Source organism: Pteronotus mesoamericanus, unplaced genomic scaffold, assembly GCF_021234165.1.
Source record: "Pteronotus mesoamericanus isolate MK-2021 breed Mesoamerican mustached bat unplaced genomic scaffold, CSHL_Meso_final scaffold_1186, whole genome shotgun sequence".
Classification (NCBI taxonomy): domain Eukaryota; kingdom Metazoa; phylum Chordata; class Mammalia; order Chiroptera; family Mormoopidae; genus Pteronotus; species Pteronotus mesoamericanus.
In genome coordinates this window covers 5,437,801-5,454,577 of record NW_026555302.1, presented here as the reverse complement: position 1 = coordinate 5,454,577, position 16,777 = coordinate 5,437,801, and the positions used below count along the sequence as shown (strand labels likewise).

The 16,777-nt window shown below is 50.9% G+C and overlaps 1 protein-coding gene across 1 annotated transcript; it reads right to left on the bottom strand.

Moving 5' to 3' along the window:
* Positions 1-6,855: 6,855 nt before the first annotated feature.
* On the bottom strand, positions 6,856-12,538 carry RGS16 (regulator of G protein signaling 16). Its single transcript, XM_054587536.1, has 5 exons — positions 12,371-12,538; positions 11,480-11,590; positions 10,634-10,695; positions 10,183-10,349; positions 6,856-8,732 (listed from the first exon to the last, which is right to left on the bottom strand). The coding sequence occupies exons 1-5, from the start codon at positions 12,412-12,414 to the stop codon at positions 8,511-8,513; spliced, it is 606 nt and encodes a 201-aa protein (XP_054443511.1). The 5' UTR covers positions 12,415-12,538; the 3' UTR covers positions 6,856-8,510.
* Between the last annotated feature and the right edge of the window lie 4,239 nt (positions 12,539-16,777).

Below are 16,777 nucleotides of genomic sequence, written 5' to 3'. Positions count from 1 at the left end.
AACGCAAATGATGTACCTCATCATTTACCTCAGTTCTCTCATGCAGTGTGATTTTTAAGGTTCTTTTCCACTTCGGAAGCTCTGTTGTTGACCATGTTCCTAGCACTGAGCTGCATACGGTGTCCTGAGTGCTACAGTGGAAGTATTTCTGGCCTGAAAGACTATCCGGTCGTGCTAGGGAGATGCACCGCAGAAAAGGTCATGAATAGCGAGCAGGATGTGGTTACGTGATGTTCACCAGTGTCATGCCATCCAGACGCTGGGTCTTTACTGCCCCTTCCACCCCAGTGACACCCAAGCCTCTTTCTCTAGCCCCAGCCTCTCTGCTGAGCTTCAGACCAACAAATCTTGAACATGTCCCAAACAGAAACTGTCACCTCCCCCTAGGTCTGCAGCAGAGACAGCCACCTCTCCCTCAGTCTGCTCCTAACCTTTCTCCATCTCCATAAATGGCAGCACCACCTGGCTGCTGGTCTTCATTCTTATTCCAGTTACCAAGTCCCCTACTTTCAACTGCAAAACAGTGACTAACCGCAGCCCTCATCATTGCTTATTGCAAGAAAGTATTGACTCACTTCCTTGTCTCTAACCTAGTGTCTAGTTATCTGCTTCATTGACTTACCAGTTTTCAGGACAAAGTTCAAAACACTGAACTCATCACTTATTCAATTAGTATTTGTTGAGCACTGATTATGTCACCAGTGACTTTCCTAAGTGCTTAGGATACAGGGGTTTGCCACCCAAGTTCCTCAAGCAGGTCCTTCGTGGAACTTGCATCTTAGTGGGTAGAAATAGATCATAAACAGTTGAAATATGCAACATATAACATGATTCCAAGTCGTGCTATGGTCCCTGGCTGTCCCTGTTCCTCACGGGCATCGCCACTACTACTGCCCGGTTCTCCATCACGTCACACTGCCTCCCACCTCCAGGTCTCTGCACAGGCTGCTTTCGCTGCCTGGACAAATAATAATAGTAACAAGGATGACGGCGGTGATGACGATAGCAAACATTTGCTTAGCTCTGAATATGCTCCAGGAACTATCCTGATCTTGCTATATGTGAAATAGGTACTATTTTTTAAATTTTTAAAATATCTTTATTGATTTTAGAGAAAGAGGAAGAGGGAGAGAGAGAGGAAGAGGGAGAGAGAGAAACATCGATTGGTTGCCTCCCATATTTACCCCAATTGAGAATCAAACCCACAATCTAGGGATGTGCCCTGACTGGGAATCAAACCTCCAACTTTTCTGGTATATGGGACAAAGCTCCAACCAACTGAGTCATACCTGCCAGGGCGGTACTATGTTTGATCCCATTGCACAATGAGGAAACTGAGGTACAAAGTGATTAAGTAGCTTGCCTTGTTCTAAGGATTTGGGCTACGTCACTGAACAACCCAGAGAAAGATGCCTGCCCTCATTCTTGCTGGAGAAGGGAGAAAATGAACAAAATAAGTAAATAGTATACAATTTGTTTCATGGTGAAAATCCTACAGAGAATAATGCAGTAGGTAGGATAAGAAGGGTTGAAGGTAGGATGGGAACTGTAGTCAAGAGATACACTTTCTTAGCAAGAGAGATGCAAACGCCATTATCTAGACCTACCTGCATTCCATGTCTTACTCTTGGGGCCATTTCTTAGTTACTCAATTTTAATTTTTTTCTTCGTAAAGCAATTTGAATAGGGGGACCCATTTAAAATGTTCTGTGGCAATGGACTATATTGTGACCAGCATTTAATATGCCCTGAACATTTTTCAATCTTTACCTAAGAGCTTCAAATTTTTTTCATTTTTCACCTTTTATTGAGAAATAATTGAAATACAGCACTGTATAACTTTAAAGGGTACGGCATAATGGCGTGATTCACACATAGTGAATTGATGACCGCAATAGGTTTAGCTAACATCCACCATCTCCTAAAGAGACAACAAAAAGAGAAGAAAAAATGTTCTCCTTGTGATGAGAACTCTTAGGATCTGCTCTCTTACCAGCTTCCTACATATCACACAGCAGTGCTCACTATAGTCGTTGTGCTATACATCACATCCCTATTAATTATTTATCTCATAACTAGGAGCTTGAACCTTTGACCACCTTTCTCCAATTGCCCCTCCCCCGTACCTTGCCTCTGGTAACCACAAATGTGATCTCTTTGTTTATGAGTTTGAGGGGGAGGTTAAATTAGATTCCACATATAAGTGAGATCATACAGTATTTACCTTTGTCTGACTTCTTTCACTTAGCAGAATGCCCTAAGGGTCCATCCGAGTTGTCATAACTGGTTAGAATTTCCTTTTTTTTCTGGCTGAATAATAGTCCATTGTATATACATAACACAACTTCTTTGACCACACATTCATCGATGGACACTTAGGTTGTTTCTATATCTTGACTAGTGTGAATTATGCTGCTATGAACATGGGATGCAGATATCTTTTTCATGTTTTCGTTTCCTTTGGCTACATTACCAGAAGTGGAATTGCTGGATTATACAGTAGTTCCATTTTAAATTTTTGGAGGAGCCTCCATATTGTTTTTCATAGTGGCTACACAAATTTACAATCCCACCAACAGTGCATAAGGGCTCCCTTTTCTCCACATCTATGCCAAGAACTTCAATTTTTAAAATTAATTTTAACCCTGTTGACTAAAGAAAACTTGTTTTAATCCTTGTACCCACTGGGCTATCTTAGCAGTAGTTATGCTAATAATTCTGTTTTATTAAAATGAATGAATAAAACTACAAATTATATCTCTTGGATATAATTCCAAAGGAAAGAGCCAAACTTCAACTATGATGAAAGCAAGTCAAGCAATGCTGAGGAAAAAGCTGGTATAGCCTGACATGCCCACAGGGGGGCAGCAGAGGGTGAGAAATGGAGATGGGGCAGGACTAGGGTAGGAGTCCGGGGAAGCAGCAGTGGGATTTGAAAACAGCGCTGGCTGACCAGGATTTGAGTAGAACTGTCTCGATTAAGGGCTCAGCTTCTGATTTCCTCATCTGGAATTCTGGAAATGAGTTACTGTATTGGCATAGCTGTCCTAAACTAGAAAGACAAGTAGACTTGGCATCCTGGCTTTTATTTTATTAAAAAAGTCAATAAATAGTTATTTACTGATGCCTACCGTGTACTTGGAATTAGATGATAACAACAATAACAGCAAGTATTCCTGGGACATCAACCCTGTGCCAAACACTTTTATTTCATCCAATGGACCCTGTTGGGGGTGGGGGTGCTCTTCTTATCATTAATGGTACAGACAGAGAACTAAGCCTTGGAGAGGATCAACTGTGCGAGCTCATCCAGCAAATGAACCAGGATCACAACCCGAGCTTCTGACTGCATAGCCCAGGCTGTGAACCACTTTACTGAGACCTGTTCTGTCCATCTTATCAAGGTGACTAACATGACTCCTCACCTTGAAGAGATCGGTTTAAAGGAAGTAAAAGAGCTATGATGAGATCAATTACAGTGTCACACCATAGGTGGGGCCACCAGTATGGACAGCGTGTCCTAGAATCACGGGAATGACAGCCATTAATTCTGTGTCATGGGTGTCTGGGAAGGCCTCATTGAGAAGGTGGTGTTTTGGGTGGATTTTGAGGAGGAATGTTAAGGAGGGCATTCCCTCCCTCACTATCCAACCCCTAATATTAAAGAAGAAGAAGGAGAAGAAGTAAAAGGAGGAGGAGAGGGCACTGGAAGTTCATCTGGGCAGGACACGAGTTAGGGGAGGGACTTAGGCCGATCCAAGCAGGCCTCATATGTCATGGTAAGATCTGCCTTTCCTGTTGTAGTCAAAGGTGAGCCACAGGAAGGCTCTTATTCAGCCACGATACGCTCAGACCTGTGCAGCATAGAATGTGAGCTGGAGGGGGAGAGGATAGGAGAGGGAGAGCAGGTGGGAAGCGGTTTTTATAGCCCTGACTAGAGAGGCTGAAGAACTGGTCCAGGTCAGCTCTGGTGGGCCTGGGGGCGAAGCGACATCGCTGCGTGCCAGCGTTAGGAAGCAGAAGGTGGCAGGTGTCTGAGGGGAGTGAGCATGACTGTGGTTTTGAACGCATTGCATTGGAAGAGCCTGTGGGACATCCAGGGAGAGAAGTCTGGTAGGATGTTGGAAATGGTAATCCAGACTTTTCTCCTGCTGGATTTAAAAGTAACCATTAACTCAAGAGCAATTGGCTAAATATTTACATAGGCTAGGCCCTGGGAGTGGACCATTGGAAAGGAGATCGTGCCTAATCCCAGGATTTTGACAGCTGGTGAAGAGAGGCAGAAAGCAAGGAGTTAGGTGCTCTTGCTCCCCAAGCATTGGCCACAGTGCAACAGCAAGGAGAGCCGTATGCGATCAGGTGCCAGGGCTCAAGAAGGCTCCCCTGAAAGACCCTTGAGCCACTTGTGCAAGACACGTCCCTGGGCTGATGAAGGAAGCGGTGGGCGGCAATGATGACAGTAGGGGACACAGCAGGGAGGTGGCCCAATATAGAAAAGCAAGAAACACTGAAACAGTAGGCGAATCTGTCTGGGACTTGTGATTTTTTTTTTCCCCCAAGAGGCAGGTGAATAGGGCAACAAGAGAGCAGGCCTAACAGGCTTCCTAAGTGGCTGGCTCAGGAAGTGCTTTGCCTGTTAATCCAAAGCCGGAAGTGCTCCTGGGAGGACGCAACCAGTGAGTCTAAAGATACTAGAGACCCTTGCTGGCTGTGTGATCTTCAGGAAGTCACTTCAACTCTCTGAGGACCCATACAGGGTAGGACTGTCGTGAGCCTGAAACAGGGAGATGTGTGGGTCAACGAAGACTTGCGCTTCTTTTATCTCTGATGCAAACCCACCACGTTCGGGCCACACTGTGGACTCCAAGACCACCCTGTATTGAGGGGGAGGCCTGGGGGGATAGGAACAAGCTTTGAGATGGTCTCGCTGAATCAAAATGCCAGCCAGCAGCCGCCCCAGTCATGGGGTGCCTGTCATCCCTGTCCACGTCTCTGTCACTCACTGATTACACCCCTTTTCTCAGTGGCGCCCATAGTGCTTCAGAAAATACACACTTGTGCCCTTGTCTAAACTCATTTGGAATCTTCACCCACCATTTAACGAGGCTGTTTGCAGTTGGAGGCATGGTTACTGATTTTGGTTTTCTGCCCAGTGCACAGAATGCACTCCATAACGCATGTAAAAAGGCAAAACTATGGAAGAAAAGTAATGAGAAGAGGACACTGTCACTATCTCTCTGCCTCCCTGAGCACCCGTCTCTCCCCTTCCCTCTGCCCTTCTCTCACGGACTCGATGCGCCCCACCCTGTAACTGGGTTCAGATCCCCTCTCAGCTGCTTACTCTTATTTTTTTTTTATTGAGGTGTAATTGACATTCAATATTATGTTAGTTTCAGGTGTACAACATAGTGACTTGATATCTATATACATTACGAAATGATCACCACAATAAGTCTACCTACCATCTGTCACCATACGAAGTTGCTACAGTATTATTGTATATATTCCCCGTGCTGTACGTTATTGCCCCAGACTTGTTTACCTTATAACTGAAAGTTTGTGCCTCTTGATCCTCTTCACCCATTTCGCCCACCCCAACCCCCTCTCCCTGGCAACCATCAGTCTGATTTTGTTTTGTTTTAATTTGTTGGATTTTGTGTTTGTTCTTTAGAATCCACGCGTAAGTAAAATCATACCGTATTTGTCTTTCTCTTGCTAACCTATTTCACTTAACATAAATGCCCCCAAGTCCCACCCCTGTTGTCACAAAGTCTGCTCTCACTCTTCGGCCAGCTGCCCTGGGCTTGTTTCCTCCCTCTGGGAGCTTTAGGTACCACACCTGTCACAGGTGCTCCCACTTCACCTCTCAGAGCTGCTGCAAGGACTCCAGGAGACCAGGGCCTGCCAGTGTGTGTTCCCATCTTCCTTCCCAGGCCCTTACACTCGGAGTCCCTCAGGCGTTGCCCACAGCGTCAGCAGCCCCTTAGATCTGGCCTTAGCGGGTGACTCCCGGGGTTTTCCACCCGATGTACCTGAAGTCTGGTCACTTTACTCAGACTAACACTAGGGGAGAAATAGAAGTCAATGTAAGGTCCGGATCTGTATATAAACAAGATAATTCAAGAAGGAAGAATTTTTTTTTTCAAATACTGGTAAAGAGAAAAACACGAGAAGATGACTAGGATGGGAAAGAACAGATTTGGATCCTTGCAAACCTACCCCCAAAGTTTTCAAGCCTCGCGCACTTGTCTTGTCCCCTCAGCCCGTGGAATGGCCCAGCATCACGTACAGGGTGGCCGCCCCTGGCCCGTCGCAGAGGCTTCTATGAACTTATTAAAGACGACACACTCGAATTTCTATGCAATTATAATAGACCCAAGCAAACGGAAAAAGGGCAAAAGTAAAGGTGCCACAGCAATCACCCTGTGATGATAATGTCTGGCTCCTTGACCAAGGGGAACGGCCCCCCGAGCTGTTTCAGGCAAAATCGGTAACGGCTGTGCCCTGTCTCCGTTCAGGGGACAAAGGGTATGGGCTCTGACCTGACAAGAGGCTGAGCGGGGTCTGATGGACAGGACCCCGCGGCCCAGCGCAAGTTGGGTCAGGCGTCAGCTAAAGGAAAGTCACTGCTCCCCGCGGCCACCATTAGGCCCCGCCCCTCTTCAGTTCCACCAGTTCCCAGCCACACATGGGTCTTCGTCACCTGTGCCTCCGCCTGTGATGGGGAAGTGCGCCCATCAGTCCCGTGGGACTTCCGGAGGCCGATTCCTCCAAACAAGACTCTCCGCACGAGGCACTTCCCTTTCCCGAGTCCCCTGATCACACAGCCCTGGCAGACAGGAGCTCCTATGTAGGCTCTATTTTTATTTAACAAGAATATAACATGCTGAAACAGGAAAAACGGGGGTTGGTACATCACTTGCATCTCGGAAACCAGCTCCAGTTGTCCACAATAAATAATAAATATTTAAACAGCGAGGAGGTCCTGACAGGCGCCAAGAGGTTCCCAGCATGTTCAGAGGTAGAGCTTGGTGGCGAGAGGGAGACGGGCCGCAAGCTCCTGTTGAGAGTCTCAGGTCGAGGCCAACGAAAATTACAATAAATAACGATAGCAATAACACCGACAGTAACAAAAATAATATGCTATGACAATCGTCACAAAACCGACAATACATTATAACTTAAATAGTTTTCTCCTGGAGGAGCAGCTCACAGTGCAGCGAGAACAGGGTTGATTTTCCTGGGACGCAAAGGGCTGCCTGGTTCATTCACCTCCCCAGCCTGGGCTCTGCACGGGTGCCACCTCAGAAAGTCTGTTCAAGGATGCCCTGAGGTGACAGGCAGGTTCTGATTTTCCCCAGTCCTGCTCTTCCAAGAAGCCCCTCTCCCCAACTCTACTCCCAGCTTCTGCGGTCTGTCCGAGGTCATCGTGGCCCCTGCCCCAGCTCCCCCAGCATTCCACAAAGTGCGCGTCACGCCCACCGGAAGGAAACACGGGGCTCCCCTTCCATCCTGGAGTGTCTCTTTTTCCCTGTTCTCATACTCACAAACACAAAAAATATTGGCTTGACTTAAACAGGACTTTCAGAACCTCTCACGAGATCTGTTTCTTGTGACCCTTTCTCCCTCTCTCACACCGCCGGGCATGAGAGGTCCCACCCCTCGCTCCTGAGGGCCTCCACATGCAGGGGTGGAACCGAGCTGAGAGGGGGCACATCCCGGCCAGAGGCCTTTGTCCGGCCCTGTCCACAGGCGGACCCTGCTGCAAACACAGCGTCGGGGGCCACCAACAAGGTCACCAAGAGCACCAAGATTAATTTTGCATGCGCAAGATGGCTTCTCTTCAGGGCTCTCTATTGACGTGGAAAGGGGCTCAGAGGCCAGGTTTTGAGGTATAAAAATCTCACTTGGGCCAAGTATCACCTCAGCTCCCTGGGCTTGAAAAGGCTGTGAGGGTGGACACAGGAATGTTAAGAAGTACAGGCTACGGGGCCCCCGGGTAGCTCAGAGGCAGGGGAGGTGGACAGAATAGGGAGAGTCCACGTCCAGGGCTCCCTCCTGTGCCCGGGGCAGTCTGGGAATTAGGAAAACAGGATATGATCAGTCAACTGTTCAACAGGCAAAACAACTGATATGGCTGCCTTCCCTCTCATTTTCCAGTTTCCCTTTATGCACAGGTTTCCCAAAACACCTAGACTATTTCTTGCCCTGTTGGGAATGACAAGAGCCAAGGACAACTTTTGCACCGCCATTCTTTTTCCCAGAGAACACCACACAGCCGCAGTCTTCGGCCCTTATCCACAAGTCCTGGGAGTGGGGGGGACCCTCTCGTGCATGAAATTCAGTCCCACAGTCGCTGGAGGAGAGGCTGTTGCTTCCAAAACAAAACAGCTTTTCCCTTCACTGTCCTCTTGCTTGCTTTGCAGAACCTGCCTCCCACACAGGGGCAGCTGCCTCAGGGCTGGGTGGCTGAACCTCTCTTCCCGGCTGGCTCCTCACTGCCATGAGGCTCAGGTGTGTAAGGGCTCTGCCGGGCTGCAGCTGGACAGGCAGCTGCTGGTGGCCGAGGCTTGGGCAGCCAGGTCCCGGTAAGCGGGTGACTTCAGGAAGCGTGGGTAGGAGTCTTTCTCCATCAGGGTGCGTGTCTTCCCCTGAGCCACATCGAAGCAGGTGGCCGTGGCAGCCTGCAGGTTCGTCCTGGTCAGCTCCCGGGTCTCGTGGTCTATGTTCACCTGTGGGAAGGAGGGCAAGCGCATGGGTGAGTGGGGGGTGGGGTGGAGGCAGAAAGGATTGGCAGATAGGGCAGTGGGAGGGGCCCTGGATTCTGAACAGGAACCTGGGGTCTCCTGAGTTCCTTATTAACTGGCTCTCAACTCTGGGCCTGTCCCCACGTCTGACCCAATCTCTGCCCTCCCATTTCTCAGGATTGTCGAGGATATAATAAGACGGCCTACAAAAGCAACCCCTTTTGACCCCGCCCTCTGTAACCTCCTTGGTTCCAGTCCCCACCACCTCTCTCCTAGGTTAGTGCCAGAGCCTGCTGGCAGGTCTCCCTCTCTCCCCTCGCCGCTGTGGTCTGTTCTCCATCCAGCCGCCAGGAGAACCTTTCAAACCCCAAGTCAGTCTGGTAGCAACTCTCTTGTCTTCCCACGTCTCTCAAAGAAAAAGCCAAAGTGTGTGTTGGGCCCACATGGCCACCTGGATCCGCCCCTGGCCATCTGCCAGCTGCCTGACCTCATCCCCTGCTCTCCCCCTCAGCCTCCTTGTCCCAGCAGGTCCTCTTGCTGGCATGTGATGACGACAATGCTCTCTGGCCTTTGCACTTTTCCTTTCCTGTGTGAGCATATTCTTTCCTCCAGTGACTCTTTCAGTCTCTGTTCATATGTCACCTATGAACGGCTCACCTTTCACGTCCCTTTATAAAATGGAAAGACCTCACATCCTTCCCTCTTCACTCTGGGCCTCCCTCTGCATCCTGCTTAATGTTTATCGGAGGACAGATCCCCCTGGCAAATGTGTGTTAGCTTGGTTACTGGCATCTTCCCCCACTAGGAGGGAGGCTTTGTTTTGTTCACCACTCTATCCCCAATGACTGTAATAGGATCTGGCATTAAATTGGCGCTCAATAAATCTTTATGGAATAATGTGGAATAAATAAAAATGCTCAGAAAATAAAATAGGAACTATGGCACAAAAGCAAAGCATTACTGCCATCTCTCCACTAGGTGGCCCCATGTTCTTTATCAAACGCAGGAGCCAGGCAGCGAGGCCTAAGGGAAGGGGGCAGGTTCACTGACCACAGACAGACCTGCCCATCTGAAGCCGGTCATCCGGGGTGGGGAGAGAGGTGGGTTACACAAGGTCCCTGGATGACCTGCCTCCCCAGCTGTGTAAGTGTTTTGGGCCTCTAGAAAGGGCTTAGTCTACAAGAATAACTATGGACAGAAGCCAAAACACCTGCCAACCCCCTCACCCCCATCAGTGAGTCTGAGAGTAATGGCGCCTCTGGGTGGCACAAAGCCGGGCTGTCCTAGGCTCCAGCCCATTCGCCCTCGTGCCAAATAAAGTCACTCTACTTCCAAACTCAGTCCTTCACTTGCTGGCCCCCCACATCCCCAATTCTCAGTGGGGAAGGAGCAGGCAGGGCCTGGAGGATCCAGGCGACGTTGTCTGGGCTCTGACCTCTTTTGGGGCGTCACTGCAGATGAACTCCTCAAAGATCCTATGAGCCCTGGAGGCCAGCTTGGTGGCGGACCGGATCTTCTTGAACTCCTCGCAGGCCAGCCAGAACTCCAGGTTCTCCTCACTGAACTCCGTCTTCAGGAAAGCATGGAAGGCTGCCACTCCATCTGGATTGGAGGGAGAGAGGAAGAGACCGGTCAGACTGGGGAACGGCAGGGAATAAAAGAAGAAAAGACAGCAATTGTAGTCAGTGGCTCTATTTTTAGGATGTAATTTTCTCAAACAAGGACCTGCCTTTGTGTTCGGAATAGAGGCTGACACACTAGGGGATCATTATTATTATCACTACTACTGTTATTTTGCCCACGCCTTCAGCATCCCTCAGGCTGGCTCCCAAGCACATGAGCACACACGTGCCATCCACAGACAGACACAACAGGGTCCTACTCACTTTTACTGCTCAGCAGCAAGTCAAAGGACTCTCTCCATCCCAGCACATCTTCTGAGAAGTTTCTGTTGAAAAAAAAAAGGGGGGAGGGGGACAAGATTTTAATTTAAAGAAAAAAAATCAACAAAATAATGCACAGCACAGATCCTAGCCAGAACTCTGACGGGAGTTGCATAATTCACACAGAGACATGCTCCGTGATTATTGGAGCTGACTCCTCAAACCCTTGATTGGGGTTAAGGGAAACAGTGGTGTTTTCTAGAGAAAAAAATCAGTAACCAGGAACCAGAGTCAGGTAGCATTTGGCCCTCGGTAAATATCTCTAACTAAGACTGTCTCTTTGCTGTCCAAGATTCTTTCTTTTCCCCCGACTCTCCAAGCATCGTTTTGTACACTTCTCCAAGGAAATGAGGGCCTTGTGAATAAAGGTTATGTCGACCCAGAACCTCAGAGCCTAACGCAGCACCTGGCACAGGTGATGTTCCATATGAAAGAGCTTCTAGGCAAGGTGCACAGTAATGGAAGCAGAGCCATTGATTAAAAACCTCAGGTGCTCTTGGGCCCTGTGCTGGCCCTGGCTGCCTGTGCAATGACATCTCCACGTGGCAAAGTCTGGCAACTAGACATTCAAGCCCTGGGTTAAATTTCTGGAACCATCCACCCAGGCACCCATGAGCCAAGCAGCCATAGCAGACCAGCCAAGAAGCCCTCCCTAAAATCTCCAGGAAGGGGACACCGAGCTCCACCCTAGCATACCCTAGCTTCTCCTTGTGTTTTCCTTCTCATGACTCCTTTCCCAAGCCTGGCCCCGGCTCCTCTAGAGGCACTAGACTGGCCGGCAGGACTCACCCCTCTTTGCTGTGTTTGCTGTTCCACTCCAGCTTGCCAACATTCCCAGTATCAGAGCCCAGGTCAGATTTGTGAAGAAAGATCCCCAGGCGTGTCTTGAACTCTTTGGCTCTGGAAGATAAAGCAGGAACATGTAAGGATTCTCCATTTGCTCAACCAGGGCAGAAGGGCTTATGGGGTCTCAGAAGAGGTCAGGCTGGCGCCACCCAAATTCCTGGGAATGCTTGGGTTCCCTTGGCTCTTCCCTGGAGCCTAAACTTTGCTCCTTTCCTTAGTATCATGAAACCCCAGAACAATGAAAGCCATGTCTGAGCCATGCCTTACACTTTCTGAGTTTACAGCACTTCAGGCACTCAAGTCACACTGCTCTGACCCTCTGGGCTTGTCATGAATATTTCCGGAACTGTTTAGAAACTGATTCCTCATCTTTACCTTTTCCGTCCCTGCCACCAGCACCAGCAAGGATTGGAGGCGGGTGGGTAGGTGCCTGGAAAGTGGGCATATCCCTCACCTGTGGACTTGGAAAACACCTCCCTGCCTTCCAAGGGCAGGAGGAGCCCATGCCCCTAGATCTGGGCTGTACAATAAAAACCGAGTGCTTAAGAAACTGGGAGAGACAGTTTGGCCAGGTGATGCCAACGTCGTCTTCAGCAGGTCACCTAAGAAGGACTGCCATTTATCAGAGGATAGGGAATGAGAGTCCTGTTTTTCCCTTGTCCCTTCCCTTGGTCCAGAGAGCTTCTCTGCGACTCCACGGGAAGCATCCGAGAACGTGGCGCCAAGTTGACCTTGGCCTCCCCATTCAGTCATTAGCATCCTATTATCCGGCCCACCCGGGGTCCCACGCCTGCTGCCCCACTTCCTCCGGGCAGATGGGCAAGGCGCTCTTACCTCTCCAGGCAGGTAGTGGGGAAGGCGGACAGGGTCCGGCACATGGCTGCGGGTGCAGGGCAGCACGTCTTGGGGAGAATCGTGGCGGATTCCGACGGGTACCGGGAGCGCGAAGAGGCAGAGGGTCGCGGCGGCTGGTACTAAGCGGCTGAGAGTCGTCTGCTCAGGGTGAGTTTATCCAGCTGTACGCTAAGAGCCCGCTAGCCCGCGGCTTTTATTCTCTCGGAGGGGGCGGGGCCGACTGCTCGCTGCCGGCCAATCCGAGAGCGGGACTGAGCGAAGCCGGCGCAGAGGCGGGGCCCTGGAGCCGACCCAGCTGAGCGCCCCGCGGGGACGGCTCCCCAACCCGCGTGCAAGCTTCACGCCGCGGGGCCCACGGGCCTGCCCTCTTCCCGGCAGCCGCCGGCACGCGGAGGGAGAAGCGGCAGGGAGGTTACGGAGATGAAACGCACACACTCCGTTTCACAGGAAAAAAAAATCCTCTCTGGCCTCTGGTTCAACAAAAACCAACTGAAACGTAGTGGAGGGTTAGCGGAGTGGGGTGAAGGGTCCGGGAGGCACAAGGGGTGTCGATCGCAGCCTGAGCCTGTTCCGTCCTGAAACGCAGCCCCGGGCGAGGCAGCATCGTGACTATACCGATAACTAGCACTGTCCCACAGAGCGAGGTACGCCCTTTATCATCATCGGATCCTCACCTCCATTTCATAAATGAAGAAACTGAGTCGGAAAGTTGAAGAGACTTGCCTAAGATCATGGAGTTGGAAATAGCGGACACGTGGAGGGAGGTGGGGGCTTTACTGAGCATCTATCTGTGTATTAGGCACTTGTACCAAGACTTAGGTTAAATAACTTGCTCCAAGTTATACAGTAAGTGTTGCACCAGAATTCGAGTATGAATTTACTACGCATTTCTACTGCCTCCCTCTCAAAAAGAAAAAAAAAATCAGAGTCTCCCCATCTTTGTAACCCATGTATGGTCCTGGGTAAAAGCAGCTGCTAGGTCAGAGTCCTAATCTCTGAAAGGTGATAACTGTCCCCCCTGCCTCTCTCCTCACCTCCCCACAGAGGAGCCACAGCCTCCCCCTGCCCCCTGCCCCCTGCCCCCTGCCCCCTGCCCCTCAGTTCCCTCTGGGACTGCTATGAAGAGGTTGCCTGTGAGGTTGCCAGTGTCGAGTCTAGAGACAGATCCTAGTTTCAAATCACGGCCTCACCATTTACTGATGGAAGACTTCTTAACCTTATCCTGGGCAAACTTCTTAACCTTTCCATGCTCACTTCCCTTATCTCCAAGATGAGAACATGATACGCTGTATTTCGTAAGGTGGTTATGAGGTGTAAATAAGTGCCTTCTTAGCTTGAGTTTCCCAGGAAACAGGAAATTCAATTCCTCTGAGGCAGAGAAGTGCTGGGGAGAGTTCTTGGAACTGAGAGGGAGTGAGGGAAGCTGGTCTGGGCAGAGGGAGGAAGTGAATGCCCGGAACGGGACTGCCCCTTGCAGCTCTCCCCCACTGAAGCTAGGGGGCAAATTCCCCCCGCACCAACCTTCCACTGGACGCAGGTGCCCCAAGAAATGGCTTATATGGAAAAAGGCCACTCTCCCTCTGGCAAGGACAAGTCCTGGAGAAAGACTGCATTGTCAGCCTACAGCAGACAGCGCTCTTGCGGGGAGGGGATGAGGGCCTTGGTCTCAAAGAGGGGGTTTGGGTGGCATCCCACGGCACCCGCCACAACATGGAAGGCTCTCAGGACAGAGTCCAACACATGGTCGGCGCTCAGTAAATGCGGGCGCTCACTTAACACAAGGATTGCTAGACAATAAGGAAAAGCAGTGAGTTTTCTGTCTTTGGGAATTTAGGTTTTTATTTCATAAGGGGGAGTCAAAGAGTTGCTATTCCTCAGCAAGGCCTGGGAGTAAAGGGTCAGAGAAAAGAGAAACAAGAGGGGAAGAGGGCCCATTCCCCACCCCTCCCCCACCCCTCCCATCCCCCTCCTCCACCCCCTCCCATCCCCCTCCCGTGAGAGCCCTGTGAGAACGCCCAGGAAAGCTGGTGGGGGAAGGGAAGAAAAAGGCACAGAGGGGCCTGTGAGGCGGTCCTGGAGGCTTTCTGCAGCAAGAGGGGCCCAAGTCAGAACCACGGGTGGCTTCATGTGTCCAACCAGATCCCACCCCTCGCCCCCGCCGGAAGCCAGGGCCTGCAGACGTTAAGCCAAACGCAATGCCCCCTGAAGAGCCCGAGTTGAGCCCTCCGCAGCCTCCCGGTGGGTGAGGGGGTTGGTTCGTGCAGCTCGCGGGGCCGGGGGCGAGTAGGGCGGCAGCACCGTCTCCGGCGGGCGTCCAAGTCCAGGGAGAGACTGAGGAATTGCCGAATCATGAAGGCGCTCGGGCCTGGGGAGTGATGACGAGGGAGTGATCACCTCCTGAGCAGTGAAATGGACAGTCCCCGGGGGCCGTTTCCTGGCTGGGCTGTGACAAAATTATGGGTGCCCTCCCCTCCTACGCAGGGGAGGTTGACTGAGTTCAGCCTGGGTGTAGGAAATGACTGTTTCCCCTATTGTCCGTCAGGGTACAGGGTCCTGGGCACAGGAATAGCACTTTGACGGCTGTGCTATACCTCCCTGGTTTCCTCTCCTCTTCCTGCCCGCCCACCCCCCATTCTGGGCAGAGCTCTGACCGGGGCGGGCGGCTGTGGGAGACCTGCCCGCCTCTACCCAACGGGGCCAATGGACCCCTAGCCGTCAAGGCAGGGCAGTCTCGGCCAGTGGCACCCAGGGACACTAGGAACATGTTTGGGCTCCTATGTATGGCATAGAAGGCTCTAACCACCTGATCTCAGGCCCTTCTGCCTCACACCTGAAAACCCAGCCAAACAGCAGCCAGCAGTTACACGGGCGCCATGCTGCCTGGGACTACGAACCCCTGAAGGCCACGGCTCTTCCTGCACAACTCGTTTTAAAAGATGCTTTCAAGAAACTCATTCTATTCATATATTGACATATAATTTACATATAATAAAATGCAAAGATCTCAAGCATTCAGTTTGATGATTTCTAGCAAATGCAATATACCCTTGAAACCAGAACCCAATCAAGCCACATCATGGGTTCATCCCTCTAGGAACCTCCTTCACGATAGACACCCCCTTTCAGAGGCAACCGCTAGTCTGAGTCCTAGAACCATAAGATAAGTGTTGACTCTTCTGGGCTTTTCTACTTCTTTTTGAGGCCTAGCTCAAAAGTGCTTTCTCATCTCATCTTCAGCCCCGAGCATCATGCCTAGTTCTGTGTATATTCTATGAATGCTGGCTGGCTGGCCGGCTTCTGTTTCAACACAAATAATAACTAACATTTATTGGACACTTATTTTGTGCCAGGCTCTGTTCTTTCGGGTCTCGTGATTGCTGCATAAGATGTGTCCTTTCTTGTTCTCCTTTTATGTTTGAGTAAACTGGGGCACAGAGTGGTTAAGTAACTTGCCTATGGTCACACAGCGGCCATAGGTCTAGCTGGCTTTTGAGCTCACATAGTTCAACTCCAGAGCCTGTGTTCCTAAGCATACACCCTGCCAGCTGGCTGTGTGGCATTTTCCAGAACTCAGAATTTGCTCTCTATGGGAAGAATGAAGCACAGCTTGGGAAATATTGGCAGGACGCTATAACTCATCCCTCCGCCCTCTGAGCTTCTTGCTGTGTTGTCTCCCTATCCCCCTTCTCTGCTCACCCCATTCCTCTCTGACCATTCACATTTTCCACGTTCTGTTTTGCCCTTAGCTGTGTGTCATCGCCGGCCCTGGACTTTTCCACTTCCTCTGTCCCTTGTGGATACAGTTCCGGGCATGGCTGCGGAGAACCCCCTGTCTTCAATGTCCCCTCAGTTAATACACAGGCTTCGGTTTCTCTTCACAGAAAACTCCGAGTTCAGCGGCTTTGCCCTGCTGTCATTCCCGCCATGCTTCCCTGTCCCTCTTTGCTCACTGAGGACCTGGATCCCCCCTGGAAGAAGCCTTGGGAGCTTCTGAGGGAGGCAGAGCTTCAGCTCCCAGAGTCTTTGGCATGTTCGGGACCGTGGGGAACCTTTGCTGCCCCTCATCCTCCTGGGAGCCTGAGTGCTGGTAGATGGAGCCTCTGGTGTTTATACTTTCTTGGTTGTTGAACGTTGGCTGTGGCCCATCCAGGCCTTGTGCTCGGTGTTTTGTGTTCTGCCACAACCACGTGGGCTTGTCTGCCTGGCCGGGAGGGGCTGCCTTACCCCGCCCCCTAAGTGGACTGTCCACCTGCCTGGGAATCCCGAGTTCCTCCCGGCTGTCAGAGCCCAGGGTCTGCTGCAGTGTGCCTGTCCCGGGCCTCTCCCAGCCTTGCCTGGTGCTGCCTCGGCTCCCACCTGCGAAGGCTCCTGCTGTCCTACCGATGT